Source organism: Bufo bufo, chromosome 6 (genome assembly GCF_905171765.1).
Source record: "Bufo bufo chromosome 6, aBufBuf1.1, whole genome shotgun sequence".
Lineage (NCBI taxonomy): Eukaryota > Metazoa > Chordata > Amphibia > Anura > Bufonidae > Bufo > Bufo bufo.
Genome location: NC_053394.1, coordinates 116,524,378 through 116,541,345, shown reverse-complemented (window position 1 = coordinate 116,541,345; position 16,968 = coordinate 116,524,378). Strand labels below are relative to the sequence as shown.

General features: G+C 44.6%; 1 protein-coding gene across 1 annotated transcript in view; it reads right to left on the bottom strand.

Annotated features, from left to right (window-relative positions):
- The window catches only part of LOC121004011 (chloride channel CLIC-like protein 1), a 352,471-nt gene extending 335,708 nt beyond the window's left edge, over positions 1-16,763 (bottom strand). Inside the window, exon 1 of the mRNA XM_040436028.1 lies at positions 16,327-16,763. Coding sequence (XP_040291962.1) covers positions 16,327-16,737 — 411 coding nt within the window. The 5' untranslated portion in view covers positions 16,738-16,763. The remainder of the gene's footprint in view (positions 1-16,326) is intronic.
- Positions 16,764-16,968: the final 205 nt, after the last annotated feature.

Below are 16,968 nucleotides of genomic sequence, written 5' to 3'. Positions count from 1 at the left end.
GCTCAGGACTAGGCACCCTGGCACTTTTCCCTCTACCCCTTCTTCCTTCATTAACCTAACTGCCAGCCATGATAGTCCTGATATTGCCCACCTCCTACCACTTATATTTCAGTGACCCCAGTCAGTGCCTGGGCCACCCTGTATAACTATTGGGAGAAGCCTACTATGCATGGGTGAGCCTTGGTGGAATAAAGTATTAATTATTGACAAGATACACAGTGACATTCACAAGTGTTTATCTGATGTGCTAATTACTTCACTGTACAAGTGTACTTCCGGACATTATATTTATGATGGTGGCCCTTTATTACTTGTATGGAATGAATTATGATTATGTACTGCTGACATGAATGTTTATTGATTGAGGATATACATTTAACTTAATTGACCTCCTGTATATTGTTTCACTATAGCACATGTCACATTGCTTGAGAAAGGCCTCATTGTGTTGGGCTGAAACGCTGCAGTTTTGAGTGATTAAAAGTGGTTCCACCACCCTACACTTTATTTGGAGTGCTGCCTCTTTTTGTGCTTTTTGATTGTAAGAACAGAAAAGTTTAGTTATTCTAAAAAAGATCTCCACTTCATGATAGTGGACCATGTGCCATCACACAAAAACAGAGGGACTGACATATTTGTTTGAAAAAATTGGAACTTGCATGTATTTACAAGCTGAAGACCTTGGGACCTAATGGTCTCAGAGGAGTTAGGGTCTTGCCCTTTGCCACATTGTCATTGTTTCAACATCTTTTCAGTGTATGTTTGTAATTACGGACTGTATTAATAGTTTTTTTTATTTTGCATTTTTTTCTGTGTTTCAGAGGATGAAAGCCACAAACAAAGAAAGACTTGCAGTTTCTTCACTATTTACATATTTCCGACATAATTTTACATAAATTTGCTATTGTGTCATTACTCGTCATAACTGATTGTTGTTGCCATGCATTCACACCTTCCTTCAATATGCAGTTTTTTAATCTAACACCTTTTCTCTGTCATATTGATGGCCTACCCTCATGATCCAACTCCCGAAACCCTTGCCAATCAGCTGTATGAAGAGGCCGCTGCGCTCAGTGAGCAATTAGACCTCCTTCTAGCCCAGTGAGGCACGTTCATCTGTTATATGGCCTAAGTGCAGCTCAGTCCCATTGAAGTGAATGTGCTCAGCTGAGGATAGGCCATTAATATGAAAAACCTGAAAAACTTTTTAAACTCTTTCTTCTTCAACAGTGCTGTGGAGGTTGGTGGGGTTCAGGCTTCTCAGCTAGAGACTAGAGTTGAGCGAACACCTGGATGTTCGGGTTCGAGAAGTTCGGCCGAACTTCCCGGAAATGTTCGGGTTCGGGATCCGAACCCGACCCGAACTTCGTCCCGAACCCGAACCCCATTGAAGTCAATGGGGACCCGAACTTTTCGGCACTAAAAAGGCTGTAAAACAGCCCAGGAAAGATCTAGAGGGCTGCAAAAGGCAGCAACATGTAGGTAAATCCCCTGCAAACAAATGTGGATAGGGAAATGAATTAAAAAATAAATAAATAAATTAATTAACCAATATCAATTGGACAGAGGTCCCATAGCAGAGAATCGGGCTTCACGTCAGAGAATCAGTCTCTTCATGCCATAGCAGAGAATCTGGCTTCATGTCAGCAGAGAATCAGTCTTCATGTCATAGCAGAGAATCAGGCTTCACGTCACCCACCACTGGAAGAGGCCACTGTCACACATTTAGGCCCTGGCACCCAGACAGAGGAGAGAGGTCCCGTAACAGAGAATCTGGCTTCATGTCAGCACAGAATCAGTCTTCATGTCATAGCAGAGAATCAGGCTTCACGTCACCCACCACTGGAACAGGCCACTGTCACATATTTAGGCCCCGGCACCCAGACAGAGGAGAGAGGTCCCGTAACAGAGAATCTGGCTTCATGTCAGCACAGAATCAGTCTTCATGTCATAGCAGAGAATCAGGCCTCACGTTACCCACCACTGGAACAGGCCACTGTCACATATTTAGGCCCCGGCACCCAGACAGAGGAGAGAGGTCCCGTAACAGAGAATCTGGCTTCATGTCAGCACAGAATCAGGCTTCACGTCATAGCAGAGAATCAGGCTTCACGTCACCCACCACTGGAACAGGCCACTGTCACACATTTAGGCCCCGGCACCCAGACAGAGGAGAGGTTCATTCAACTTTGGGTTGCCCCGCAATATAATGGTAAAATGAAAATAAAAATAGGATTGAATAAGGAAGTGCCCTGGAGTACAATAATATATGGTTAAGGGGAGGTAGTTAATGTCTAATCTGCACAAGGGATGGACCGGTCCTGTGGGATCCATGCCTGGTTCATTTTTATGAACGTCAGCTTGTCCACATTGGCTGTAGACAGGCGGCTGCGTTTGTCTGTAATGACGCCCCTGCCGTGCTGAATACACGTTCAGACAAAACGCTGGCCGCCGGGCAGGCCAGCACCTCCAAGGCATAAAAGGCTAGCTCTGGCCACGTGGACAATTTGGAGACCCAGAAGTTGAATGGGGCCGAACCATCAGTCAGTACGTGGAGGGGTGTGCACACGTACTGTTCCACCATGTTAGTGAAATGTTGCCTCCTGCTAACACGTTCCGTATCAGGTGGTGGTGCAGTTAGCTGTGGCGTGGTGACAAAACTTTTCCACATCTCTGCCATGCTAACCCTGCCCTCAGAGGAGCTGGCCGTGACACAGCTGCGTTGGCGACCTCTTGCTCCTCCTCTGCCTTCGCCTTGGGCTTCCACTGGTTCCCCTGTGACATTTGGGAATGCTCTCAGTAGCGCGTCTACCAACGTGCGCTTGTACTCGCGCATCTTCCTATCACGCTCCAGTGTAGGAAGTAAGGTGGGCACATTGTCTTTGTACCGGGGATCCAGCAGGGTGGCAACCCAGTAGTCCGCACACGTTAAAATGTGGGCAACTCTGCTGTCGTTGCGCAGGCACTGCAGCATGTAGTCGCTCATGTGTGCCAGGCTGCCCAGAGGTAAGGACAAGCTGTCCTCTGTGGGAGGCGTATCGTCATCGTCCTGTGTTTCCCCCCAGCCACGCACCAGTGATGGGCCCGAGCTGCTTTGGGTGCCACCCCGCTGTGAACATGCTTCATCCTCATCCTCGTCCTCCAGTAGTGGGCCCTGTCTGGCCACATTTGTACCTGGCCTCTGCTGTTGCAAAAAACCTCCCTCTGAGTCACTTCGAAGAGACTGGCCTGAAAGTGCTAAAAATGACCCCTCTTCCTCCTCTTCCTCCTGGGCCACCTCCTCTTCCATCATCGCCCTAAGTGTTTTCTCAAGGAGACATAGAAGTGGTATTGTAACGCTGATAACGGCGTCATCGCCACTGGCCATGTTGGTGGAGTACTCGAAACAGCGCAACAGGGCACACAGGTCTCGCATGGAGGCCCAGTCATTGGTGGTGAAGTGGTGCTGTTCCGCAGTGCGACTGACCCGTGCGTGCTGCAGCTGAAACTCCACTATGGCCTGCTGCTGCTCGCACAGTCTGTCCAGCATGTGCAAGGTGGAGTTCCACCTGGTGGGTACGTCGCATATGAGGCGGTGACCGGGAAGGCCGAAGTTACGCTGTAGCGCAGACAGGCGAGCAGCGGCAGGGTGTGAACGCCGGAAGCGCGAACAGACGGCCCGCACTTTATGCAGCAGCTCTGACATGTCGAGGTAGTTGCGAATGAACTTCTGCACCACCAAATTCAGCACATGCGCCAGGCAAGGGATGTGCGTCAAACCAGCTAGTCCCAGAGCTGCAACGAGATTTCGCCCATTATCGCACACCACCAGGCCGGGCTTGAGGCTCACCGGCAGCAACCACTCGTCGGTCTGTTGTTCTATACCCCGCCACAACTCCTGTGCGGTGTGGGGCCTGTCCCCCAAACATATGAGTTTCAGAACGGCCTGCTGACGTTTACCCCGGGCTGTGCTGAAGTTGGTGGTGAAGGTGTGTGGCTGACTGGATGAGCAGGTGGAAGAAGAGGAGGAGGAAGCTGAGTAGGAGGAGGAGGAGACAGGAGACAGGAGGCAAAGAATGTTGCCCTGCGATCCTTGGCGGCGGAAGGACGTGCTCCAAACAGCTCTCCGCCTGGGTCCCAGCCGCCACTACATTTACCCAGTGTGCAGTTAGGGAGATATAGCGTCCCTGGCCGTGCTTACTGGCCCACGAATCTGTGGTTAGGTGGACCTTGCCACAGATGGCTTTGCGCAGTGCACACTTGATTTTATCGGACACTTGGTTGTGCAGGGAAGGCACGGCTCTCTTGGAGAAGTAGTGGCGGCTGGGAACAACATACTGTGGGACAGCAAGCGACATGAGCTGTTTGAAGCTGTCTGTGTCCACCAGCCTAAATGACAGCATTTCATAGGCCAGTAGTTTAGAAATGCTGGCATTCAGGGCTAGGCATCGAGGGTGGCTAGGTGGGAATTTACGCTTTCTCTGAAATGTTTGTGAGATGGAGAGCTGAACGCTGCCGTGTGACATGGTTGAGATGCTTGGTGACGCAGGTGGTGGTGTTGGTGGTACATCCCATGTTTGCTGGGCGGCAGGTGCCAACGTTCCTCCAGAGGCGGAAGAAGAGGCCGAGGTGGCGGATGCAGCAGAAGAGGCCGAGGCGGCAGCAGCAGAAGAGGTAGCAGGGGGAGACTGAGTGACTTCCTTGTTTTTAAGGTGTTTACTCCACTGCAGTTCATGCTTTGCATGCAGGTGCCTGGCCATGCAGGTTGTGCTAAGGTTCAGAACGTTAATGCCTCGCTTCAGGCTCTGATGGCACAGCGTGCAAACCACTAGGGTCTTGTCGTCAGCACATTGTTTGAAGAAGTGCCATGCCAGGGAACTCCTTGAAGCTGCCTTTGGGGTGCTCGGTCCCAGATGGCGGCGGTCAGTAGCAGGCGGAGTCTCTTGGCGGCGGGTGTTCTGATTTTGCCCACTGCTCCCTCTTTTGCTACGCTGTTGGCTCGGTCTCACCACTGCCTCTTCCTCCGAACTCTGAAAGTCAGTGGCACGACCTTCATTCCATGTGGGGTCTAGGACCTCATCGTCCCCTGCATCATCTTCCACCCAGTCTTGACCACTGACCTCCTGTTCAGTCTGCACACTGCAGAAAGACGCAGCAGTTGGCACCTGTGTTTCGTCATCATCAGAGATGTGCTGAGGTGGTATTCCCATGTCCTCATCATCAGGAAACATAAGTGGTTGTGCGTTAGTGCATTCTATCTCTTCCACACCTGGTGAAGAGCTAGGTGGATGCCCTTGGGAAACCCTGGCAGCAGAGTCTTCAAACAGCATAAGAGACTGCTGCATAACTTGAGGCTCAGAAAGTTTCCCTGATATGCATGGGGGTGATGTGACAGACTGATGGGCTTGGTTTTCATGCGCCATCTGTGCGCTTTCTGCAGAAGACTGGGTGGGAGATAATGTGAACGTGCTGGATGCACTGTCGGCCACCCAATTGACTAATGCCTGTACCTGCTCAGGCCTTACCATCCTTAGAACGGCATTGGGCCCCACCAAATATCCCTGTAAATTCTGGCGGCTACTGGGACCTGAGGTAGTTGGTACACTAGGACGTGTGGCTGTGGCAGAACGGCCACGTCCTCTCCCAGCACCAGAGGGTCCACTAACACCACCACGACCATGTCCACGTCCGCGTCCCTTACTAGATGTTTTCCTCATTGTTCCCGTTCACCACAATTTTGAAAATGGCAAATTTGGGAATACTTTTTCAACCCAGAACAAAAACTGTGCTTTTACGGTCACTACAAATAATTTGACCAGCTAAAACAGTACTGATTTGGAGGAATATAAATGTCAGGCCTATTTTTTAGGCGCTGTGTGACAGGTATACCTTTAATCACAGAATTAGACTTGTATCTGCACTGTAGCGTGTGTGTTAAGTTTTTCAGAATGACACTATCAGCACCTTGAATCTAATATACCCTTTTTGGGATAGATTTAACTACTAATTTTGAGAATGGCAAATTTGGGAATAGTTTTTCAACCCAGAACAAAAACTGTGCTTTTACGGTCACTAAAAATAACTTGACCAGCTAAAACAGTACTGATTTGGAGGAATAGAAATGTTAGGCTTATTTTTTAGGCGCTGGGTGACAGGCTCAACTTGCCCCTGATGTAGTATATGGCCAAAAAATAACCACACTATTGATGGTTAAATGCACTTGGGTGACACAGGCTCAGCCTGCACCTGATGTAGGATATAGCAAAAAATAACCACACTATTGATGGTTAAATGCACTTGGTGGTAGCTTGTGCTGGCGCACCACAAGCCACAAAATGGCCGCCGATCACCCCAGAAAAAAGTGATATAAAAACGCTCTGGGCAGCCTAAAAAAAGTGAGCAATTCAATATCAGCACTTCAATGATCCACAGCTGGAGATCGATCACTGAATTAAGTCTTTTGGAGGAGTTAATCTGCCTAATCTCGCCCTAACGTCGCAGCAGCAACCTCTCCCTATGCTTGAATCAGCAGAGTGACGTGCAGCGCTACGTGACCCAAGCTTATATAGAGGCTGGGTCACATGCTGCACTGGCCAATCACAGCCATGCCAATAGTAGGCAAGGCTGTGATGGCCTCTTGGGGCAAGTAGTATGACGCTTGTTGATTGGCTGCTTTGCAGCCTTTCAAAAAGCGCCAAGAAAGCGCCAAACACCAAACCCGAACTTTTACGAAAATGTTCGGGTCCGTGTCACGGACACCCCAAAATTCAGTACGAACCCGAACTATACAGTTTGGGTTCGCTCATCCCTACTGGAGACCTATTTTCTATTTGGAAAACTAGTGTTTTTTTCATTACTGTAGTTTTATGTGTTTGTGAATCTTTCCACAATACTTTATTGGGTGTTGCTCCCCATATTGGCTCTACATGTGATCTATTTTCAATGATTGCTGTAGAGATGCAGTCACACCTTCCTTCAGTATGCAGTTTTTTTACCTACAGTTTTTCTCTATACTATACCCTGTTGGGTTTGCTCACCCATTTATTTCCTAATACTTTAATTCTTCCTTCCTCTACAGTGCTGTGGAGGTTGGTGGGATTTAGGTTACTCAGATCTAGCGGTTTGGAAAATTGGTGATTTCTTTATTGCGGTTTGATGGTTTTAGGTGTTTGTGGATGTTTCCACAATAGTTTGTATATTGTTGTGTCCCTTACTTATTGCTATAACATATGTGCAATTTGTGCAGAGCACTAGTCACATTTTACAAACACTTATTTATGGCCAGAGGTTCTATGTTAAGATGTTCTCAGGAGCATTCTCCGTTTTTCAGCTGATAGATCTACTATTGATCTACAATGCAAAATCTTTGGTGAATGGCTGTATCCCTGCCTCCAACTGGTGAGTCAATAAAAAGTGTAAAAGTGTGAGAACAAATTCATTGTGAGAATAGAACTGTGTACCTTTAGTGCACAGAAATGTTAAAGTGGCCAAAATATCCAAATTGTGTTTGATACTGGTATATAGCGCTTCTATGTCTAGACTTGCCAATTTCGTGTTGGCAGTGACCAGTCACCCAAAAAGGTTATCCCAAGAAAGTAATACACAAAGCATTTGCCCGAGCAAAAGGTACGAATAGGTCAGATTTGCTGTCCAATAAAACACATACCACCACTTCCAAGGTTATTAGGTGTATAGGCACTTATGATATCCATAGATCAAATTCTCAAAAAATACTGGCATGTCCTTCAGGCGGATAATGATCTGCAGGACGTAATAACCACATGTCCCAGTATCACATACCGTGGAGGGAAGAATCTCAAAGATATTCCAGTTCACACTTTTTTCAGTCCTGATCATTCATAACCAACGTGGCTCAAGTCTAAGGTCGTGGGAACACATCCATGTGGTAGGTGTTTCTTCTGTCCATTTCTTAAAAAAACTAAAATGTTTAGGAATCCAATTGATAATAAGGAATGCCACACAAAGGAATTCATCAATTGTCAGACGACTGGCATTGTCTATATTGCTCAGTGCCCCTGTTACTGTGACTTGAGTGGAGGGGCTATGGTGGTGGGGGTGTCTTTGAGGGTGCACACAGCAGAGCGAGGAGGGTGCAGATACAGAGGATGAGGAGGGTGCAGATACAGAGGATCAGGAGGGTGCAGAAGCGGAAGGCTGAGTGAGACACTCAACCAACTTTGGTGCGTCCTTTGACGTAATCGCAGGCACCTTCTCCAACTTCCCACTTAGGCTCCGGCCTGGTGCATCTGCCCGACCCCTACCACCCCTGCGGATTGGCCTGCCTTTTCCTCTGCCTGTCATTTTCAAAATGACCCTGTGACAAAGTCCCTATAGAAGAGCAGTATTTGTGGAAGCAGGTATATAGAACCCTTTAATGATTATTTGCTGGAAGCAGGTAAAGTATATCAACCCCTTAATCATTTTTTTTTTGGGGGGGGGGCAACTGGTATATCACACCAGTTGCAATTAGTTGTTCCAATAGTGTTTGTCCCTCTGTATAGCTGCGGTATCGCAGCAGAATCGCACACAACTGCTGCACAATACAAATGCACTATATAGAAATTATATTATAGGTATATCACACCCCTGCCTCAATCTGTTTTTTTGGGGGGGGCAACTGGTATATCACACCAGTTGCAATTAGTTATTCCAATAGAGTTTGTCCCTCTGTATAGCTGCAGTATCGCAGCAGAACTGCACTATAATATACTTTCTATGTTAGAAAGTATATTATAAGTACAGTATATTACACCCCTCAGTATATCACACCTATCGATAGCACACCTATACCAGTCCTTAAAAAGATTTTTGTGGCCCTATTAGCTAGCGTTTGGTGTCCCTAACAGTCTGTTCCTGCTCCACACAGCAACCTCTCCCTACACTGGCAAAAGACTGAATGTAAAATGGCAGCCATATCGGGTTTATTTATAGGGAAGGGGGTCTGTCCATGTGCTGAAACGTCTCAATTGGCTGTCCTGTCCCATCTGAAGGATGTGTCATGGGTCAAAGTTCTGCACAATGCAAAAGAATATGGCGCCAGCAGACATCGCCATATGTTCGCCGAACCGTGAACAAGCAACCTTTGCTGCGAAACGACCGCCAGGCAAACCGCAAGGCTATCTCTATTGCGCAGTACATGCACTCTGCGTGGAAAGGTCTGTCATTAGTCTAAGTTCCTCTGCATCTCCATCTAGCGCATGACATGAGCACCACGCAGAATGGAGCGGGAGATGAGTTGACGTTCTCGCGCATCCTCAGAGAATGTCATTTTGGAGATGCCAGTCTAAGTCAGAGCACATTGGGTGGATTCGCATTACATCATAATGGGCACTCCCACAAACCATCGTGATTAGCTGAGCAACATGAAGAAAGCAGTCCTTTTTTTAGACCTGGCATGAGTGGGGAATAGTCATAGATTGTGGCGCAAATAACCTCTGCACCACAATCTGCGCCAGACATACACAAAAAATTAGCATACATCTGATAAAAAAAATGATTCCCTTGGTGTCTCCGTAATCCTACTGAATCGTCACTTTTCCAGCATGGTGTATGCCGCAATAACAAAACCCAAAAAGCAATAGCAGAATTATTTAGCTTTATCCTGCTTCCCATAAAGAAAAAGAAAAAGTGATCAAAAAGTTGTATGTGCCCCAAAATAGAACCAATGATGATGGCAACTCATCCCACAAAAAATAGGTCCTCACACGGAAAAAAATGTATGGTTGTCAGAAAATAGCTGTACTGGTACCCCAGAGACTGTTCAATGACAACATGGTGACCGTAAACCAATCAATCAAAATCTACACTCCAAAAGCCATATGGCGCTCTTTCCTTTCTGAGTCCTGTGGTGTGTCCCTATAGCAGTTTACAACCACATATGGGGTGTTGCAATATTCATCAGAAAATTGATAAATTATGGGGTGCATTTACCCCTTGTGAAAATGAAAAATGTGGTGCTAAAGCAACATTTTATTGGAAGAAATTAAATTTTTCATTTTCACAGCCAAGTGTTTCTACATTCCATAAAACGCCTGTGGGGTCAAAGTGCTCATTACATCCCTTACTAAATTCGTTGAGGGTTGCAGTTTCCAAAATGGGGTCACTTTTTGGGGGTCTCCACTGTAGGGGGTACCTCAAGATCTCTTCTAATACAACATGGCACCCAAAAAACCCATTGAACAAAATCTGCCGTCCAAAAACCATATGGTGCCCCTTCCATTCTAATTTGCCCTGTGCAATAAATAATGAATTGGTGCTTAAAAAATTGTCTTGGAAATGTTCTTGAAAATCTGAAAAGTCGTTTCTAAAATTCTATGCCTAACGTCCTAAAAAAATAAAATCACATTTTACAAAATGATGCCAACATAAAGTAAACATATGGGGAATATTGATAGCTAACTATTTTATGAGGTATTACTATCCATCTTAGGCTACTTTCACACTAGCGTCGGGGCTCCGCTTGTGAGCTCCGTTTGAAGGGTCTCACAAGCGGCCCCGAACGCATCCGTACTGCCCCAATGCATTCTGAGTGGATGCGGATCCGCTCAGAATGCATCAGTCTGGCGGCGTTCAGCCTCAGCTCAGCAGGTGGACACCCGAACGCAGCTTGCAGCGTTCGGGTGTCCGCCTGGCCGTGCGGAGGCAAACGGATCCGTCCAGACTTACAATGTAAGTCAATGGGGACGGATCCGTTTGAAGTTGACACAATATGGCTCAATTTTCGAACGGATCCGTCCCCAATTGACTTTCAATGTAAAGTCTGGACGGATCCGTCTGAACAACTTTCAGACTTAGAATTTTTTCTAAACTATAATGCAGACGGATCAGTTCTGAACGGATCCCAACGTCTGCATTATAGGAGCGGATCCGTCTGTGCAGACACCAGACGGATCCTCTCTGAACGCTAGTGTGAAAGTAGCCTTAAAAGTAGAGAAATTCAAATTTAGAAAAATAATGATTTTTGTTTATAAATAAGGGAATAAAATATTGACCCAAATTTACCTCTAACATGAAGTACAATATGTCACCAGAAAATAATCTCGGTAGACTCGTTAGATAAGTAAAACCAATTCCAAAAAGTTATTGCCACATAAAAGTGACACATCAGATTTGCAAAAATAGGCCTGGGAAGGGTTAAAAGCAATATACACATTCAGGGGCATTTTTTTAATGATTGTATTTAGTCATTTTGGGCTAAAAAAAAATTTTTAGAAATTAAATAATTAAAAAGAATTGTAGTCATTCTGTCACAAGGGTTAACTGTTTGTCTAGCTGTGTGAACCATAATTTCACTTTGTGCAGTCATTTAATGACCCCTATTGCTAAATCACTAAAAGGTCATAAACACTTATTTAAGCCACATTCTTATCAGTAAGATAAGAATTAAGCCATAATGAGTGCTTATACGTCCAAGGTCAGAGATAAGGAGCCCATCAGCTGAGCTGCCTGATGGAAAGAGACATGGGTTCAACATTTTTAATAAAGAATAAATAATAATAAAATATGATTTTTAGATCAAAACGAGTACAATGCAATAACAAAAAGAAAAAAAAGAAAAACTGTACATAGCCCTTAATTATGCAATAGACACACTTGCTATACAATATGGACACCATCTTTTCACTTAGCTTGAGAAAGGCTCTGAGGACAGAGCTGAAAAACTGCATGGTCATGGAGAAACCAAAATTTTATTATTTTCAATCTTATTTTGGAGTGGTTTGATTTCTTCTTTTTTACTTAAAGGGACACTGACAGGCCCAATAAGCATAATTATCTATATATATGCATGCACAGGTCTTCTAATGTGCATTAAAAACATATAAGTCTAACCCCTGTCCACCTTATGAATACTGCAAACTGATGTTTTATAACCTAATGTAATCGCTCTTCTTTCTGCCCAAAGGGCGGCGTTTCAGCTTCACTTCTGCCCAGCCAGCCCCAACCGCCGTTTTGAAGCGCCGCCCAGCTCATCAATATTCACTTCGCTGGGCGGCTTCTGCTGTACCCGATGTCTTTGAGAGCAGCGCTCGCCCAATGGAAAGCTATGAGCTTCTACGCATGCGCCCGGCACCCTCACTCGCCGGGATCACATCGCGCCTGCGTCCCCTCTGCTTCTTTGAGGCCGCTTCAGCCTCTCCGTTCTGCGCCTGCCACTCTTCTGAGCAGCGCTTCAGAGCGCTGCTCTCAAAGACATCGGGTACAGCAGAAGCCGTCCAGCGAAGTAAATATTGATGAGCTGGGCGGCGCTTCAAAACGGCGGTTGGGGCTGGCTGGGCAGAAGTGAAGCTGAAACGCCGCCCCTTGGGCAGAAAGAAGAGCGATTACATCAGGTTATAAAACATCAGTTTGCAGTATTCATAAGGTGGACAGGGGTTAGACTTATATGTTTTTAATGCACATTAGAAGACCTGTGCATGCATATATATAGATAATTATGCTTATTGGGCCTGTCAGTGTCCCTTTAAGAGTCTTCTGAGAATGGCTTTAAGCAACCTGTCCTAGAATGTGAACAGGACTAGTTGCCTCCACTTGCAGAGATGCCTTGGGGGATGAGGCCTCACTACACAATGTGCACTGGCCCTTAAAACGTTACTGTCAGGCTGCTCAGCCATGATGGCATATTGTAGACAGGATCGCATCATTATCAGCTATTGTAGAGCCGTGTATAGAAGCCCTGCCCCCTCACATCCTAGGCAGCTTTGCCAGTGGAGGCAACCAGTCTTAGGCCTCATGCACACGACCGTTGTGTGTTTTGCGATCCGCAAGGCATGGACAGGTTATATTTTTCTTTGCGGACCACGGAATAGAGCATCTTTTGTGGCCCCATTGAAGTGAATGGGTCCGCATCCAAGCCGCAAAAACTGCGGCTCGGATGCGGACCAAAACAACGGTCGTGTGCATGGGGCCTCACATTCTAGGACAGGTTGCTGGAGGCCACTTTAAATTATTCCTTTAAGTGGACTTCTCTATCTGAAACCTTATTGCTGGCACCCAGCAAGTTCATCTATTGGAAGTGACCCTGTCTAGGACTGATAATACAGACAGACAGACAGAGCCTTACACATTTTTATGCCAATGTTAAATGTTCTTGTAGTGAGTGTTTTGGGATAACAGGGGCTAGATTAGACTTCTTGGTCTCTCTTTTGACCAGCAGTCTTTTGGTTGTATTCCAGACCCATAAAGCAGATATGTAATGTTCTTATTTGTTCAGTGTTTTACAAGACAAAAAAAGTGTGTACAAAACACAGCTGTGGGGCGATACCAGGGCTTGTGACCGGTATGATGGGAGCAGTATGCAAGAGTACCCTTTATCAGATATAAATAACATAATGTTAGATGATAATTCCTTTTTATGGGGCCAATTAGCATATGGGGATAACCTCTGGAATAATTTGAATTAAAGAGGCCCCAGTTTCCACATGCCTTTTAGAAAATGTATCAGAGAAGTCATGTTTAACCTGCAAGTCAGAATAGAAGATTTCAAAGGCTGCTGCCGCACTACTTCTTTACTAATTTGTGCGTTTCTTGCAAGCGTATTTTTGAGGCCTTTTTAGTCACATAGCATTTTTATTGCATTTATCAGATTTTTCTTTTCCTATAGAGAAGCCTATGCAAAAATGCCTGAAAAAAAAAAATGCTATACCAAGAACAAAAAAAAAAAACATGAAACTAGCATAAAACACCACACAAAACAACTCAATGTTTGTAGGGTGTTTCATATTTTACCATTGGCAGAGATAGAACATCTGGATAGTGCGCTTTTAACTGAATAAAATGCACAGAAAAATTCTGAGGGTAGATTTATCAAAGTTGCTGCAAAAGAAAACTGGCTTATTTGCATGAGCAACCAATCAGATTGAGCCTTTCATTTTCCAAAGGAGCTCCAAAAAATGAAAGATGGAATCCGATTGGTTGTTATGGGCAGCTAAGCCAGTTTTTCTTTGCACCAGTTTTTGAGGGCTCATGCACACAAACGCATTTTTGGTCTGTATCTGACCCCATTTTATGTGGGTCGGATGTGGACTCATTCACTTCAATGTGGCTGCAAAAGATACGGACAGCACACCTGTGTGCTCTCTACATAAGTATGTCCTTTCCGCAGCCCGCAAAAAAATAGAACATGTCCTATTCTTGTTCGAAAGAGGGCAGGGCATTCCGTTCAACAAAATGCATAACACACGCGGCTGGTATCTGTGTTCTGCAAATCTGCAATTTGCGGACAAAAAAAAAGGTCAAAGGCTGTGTGCATGAGCTCTAAGAAAGATGGTCTTGTGTAGGCTCTTTTTTTTGCGGGAAGAGTAGACATTTTAATTTGTACTATTTTTGGGTATATATGATCTTTTGATCGTTCAATATTACATGCTGATTTGGCACAGTTTTTTATTAATTTTTTAGGGCAGATCCTGTGATATTTTTACAGAGCAGGTCATTATGGATGCAGCGATACCTCATATGTCTAATTTTTATTTTTGTTAAGTGTTACACAGTAAAAGCATTTTAGAAAAAAAAAAGTCTTGTTTCTGAAAGCCATATTTTTTTGGGGCGATTGTCTTAAGTAGGAGCACATTTTTTGCAGGGTGAGGTGACTGTTTGATTTGTACTGTACCATTTTAGGGTACAAGTGACTTTTTGATCGCTTGGTATTACACTTTTTGTGAGGCATGGTGACCAAAAAATTGCTGCAATTTGTAAAAAATCCACATACCCTCATTTAAAAAAAAAATCTGTCTGGTTTAAATTTTCTCTAAAAGGATTGACTAAGGCTACATGCACATGAACGTTGTTTGTTTCCGTGTCCATTCCGTTTTTTGTTTTTTTTTGCGGATAGGATGCGGACCCATTCATTTCAACGGGTCCGCAAAAAATAAAGACAGCACACCGCGTACTGTCCACATCAGTATGTCCATTCCGTAGCCCCGTAAAAAAAAATAGAACGTCTTATTCTTGACCGTTTTAGGCATTGTTACAATGGATCCACAAAGAAAAAAATGAATGGCATATGGATCCTCAATTTGAGGACTGCAAAACACATACCTGTACAGTCGTGTGCATGTAGCCTAAGGGTCAGCTTTTTCTCCTGGAAACTGCACCTCTCTACTGTATAGGCCGTATTTCATACTACATGATTCAAATGAATGAAGACTTTAAGTGAATGTAGAACACACCACAGCCACCCTCCATCACCGCTACAGGAATTCCAAAAATAGCTTAGCCCTGACTCGGCTTAATCCAGCAGTTCCATTGTGGTCAGTGGAGAAGTGGCCGTGCATGCGTGGTGCACTCTCTATTCATCGCTACAGGACTCCTGAAAATAGCTCAACATGCTCACTTGGCTATTTTCAGAACTTCCATAGATGTTAATGGAGAGCATGCCTTGCATAAAGGGCGTGCTCTCCTTCATTTCAGGGGCCCTGTGCTGGACATAGGAGCAAGTCCCAGAGGTGGTACCCGCACCTATCTGACATTGAGGGCATTTATTAGCAATATGCCATCAGTGTCTGAGATTTGTGGAACCCTTCAAGTTAAGCTGCAATACCAGACACTGCTTATGGACTAGAGAGGCACTGTTGTTGGAGAAAAATATCAGACCTAGTTTTCTAATCTCATACAATCCCTTCAAACATAAATGTAGTCATGTCAAGATACTTTCCTAACTGTGTTATATTTTTCTATTCCTAAGTTTGGTGAATGACCTTAAACAACAGGAGTCGGGTAGCCGCAAATTTTCTACTGGTGCCTAACTTTGTAAACTCTCTTTTAATGAAGAGCTATATATGCCGGTCTTTAGAGCCTGGCTTCTAAAAGTCTAATAAAATCCAAAATTAGTTTGACTGGTTTTAACCAACCTTGTCCATCACCTTATTATTTCCGTGCCAATTTTACAGACCTTATCGGTCATGATCAATAGTAAACTAGAAGAAGATGGGGAAAGAAGGTGGTGGCTACCTCACAAGATGAGAAATTTCATGGCAGATTGCAGTGATACCATTGATACAGAAAATTGTTTCCCTCTTTAGCTCTTGTTGGAGCATCTTGTTTAGATCATGGATATTTGTTTCATGTGTTTTTCTACAGGAGACAAATTGCCTTTCCACTGCGATGAGTGATGACCCACATATCAAACATGGCAAAACAACTCCACATCAATAAAAACAGAACACTTGGTGTAGGCTAAAAACACAGATGGAAGAAAACGACAAACAAGGATGGGAGGAGAGTCTGAAACATCTCTCGTTTCTGCTGCCTGGACTTAATTGCTAGACAAGCAAAAAATACAAAAAAAGTTATTTAAGCAGCTTCAGATTTTTTTATATTTAGTGTCCTTACCTCAGAGAGGATGGTAGACTTCTTGGCTACTTCTATTTGATACAGTCTAACCCATTCCCAAGGAATGGAAAAGAAAAAGCAAAATATTAGGAGCAATGAAAGATGGTAAAGCCAGGTGTCCAAGATACAATTCTCAGACACAACTGTCTCCTTTATATGTGGGGACGTAAGCTTTGTAATGACCATCATTTTCTTATGGACTGCCAACTGTCTTCGAGAATGTAAGATGATAAAGATGATGAAGCAAGCAACAGCAGCAGCCAAAGAAGCTTTGGAATAAATAATCCACTTCTGGAAAGGTGACTCTAAGGACCATGGAGGAGGAAGAGAAGGTTCAGTTTCTGGCAAACCCACTATTTTGTGCCTCAAGAAGTTGACCTTGCTTAAAATCCAGCTACCAAGCGATTCCATCCTGTTGCAGCTTGTTCTTTATAGGAAGTCTTAATTTCCGCAGAGGCCTGCAAAGAGAGCTACCGTTTTAAAACAAAGTAAATCAGAAGCATTGTGTTAGAAGTAAATACAGTTCATCTAAAAAAAAAAGACTCAAAATCTGGATGGTTCAAATGGCATTAGGCCTGAAGAAAGGGCACAATCATCAGGGCGCCTTCAAATGCTGCAAATTTTGTTGCAGAATTTTCCGCG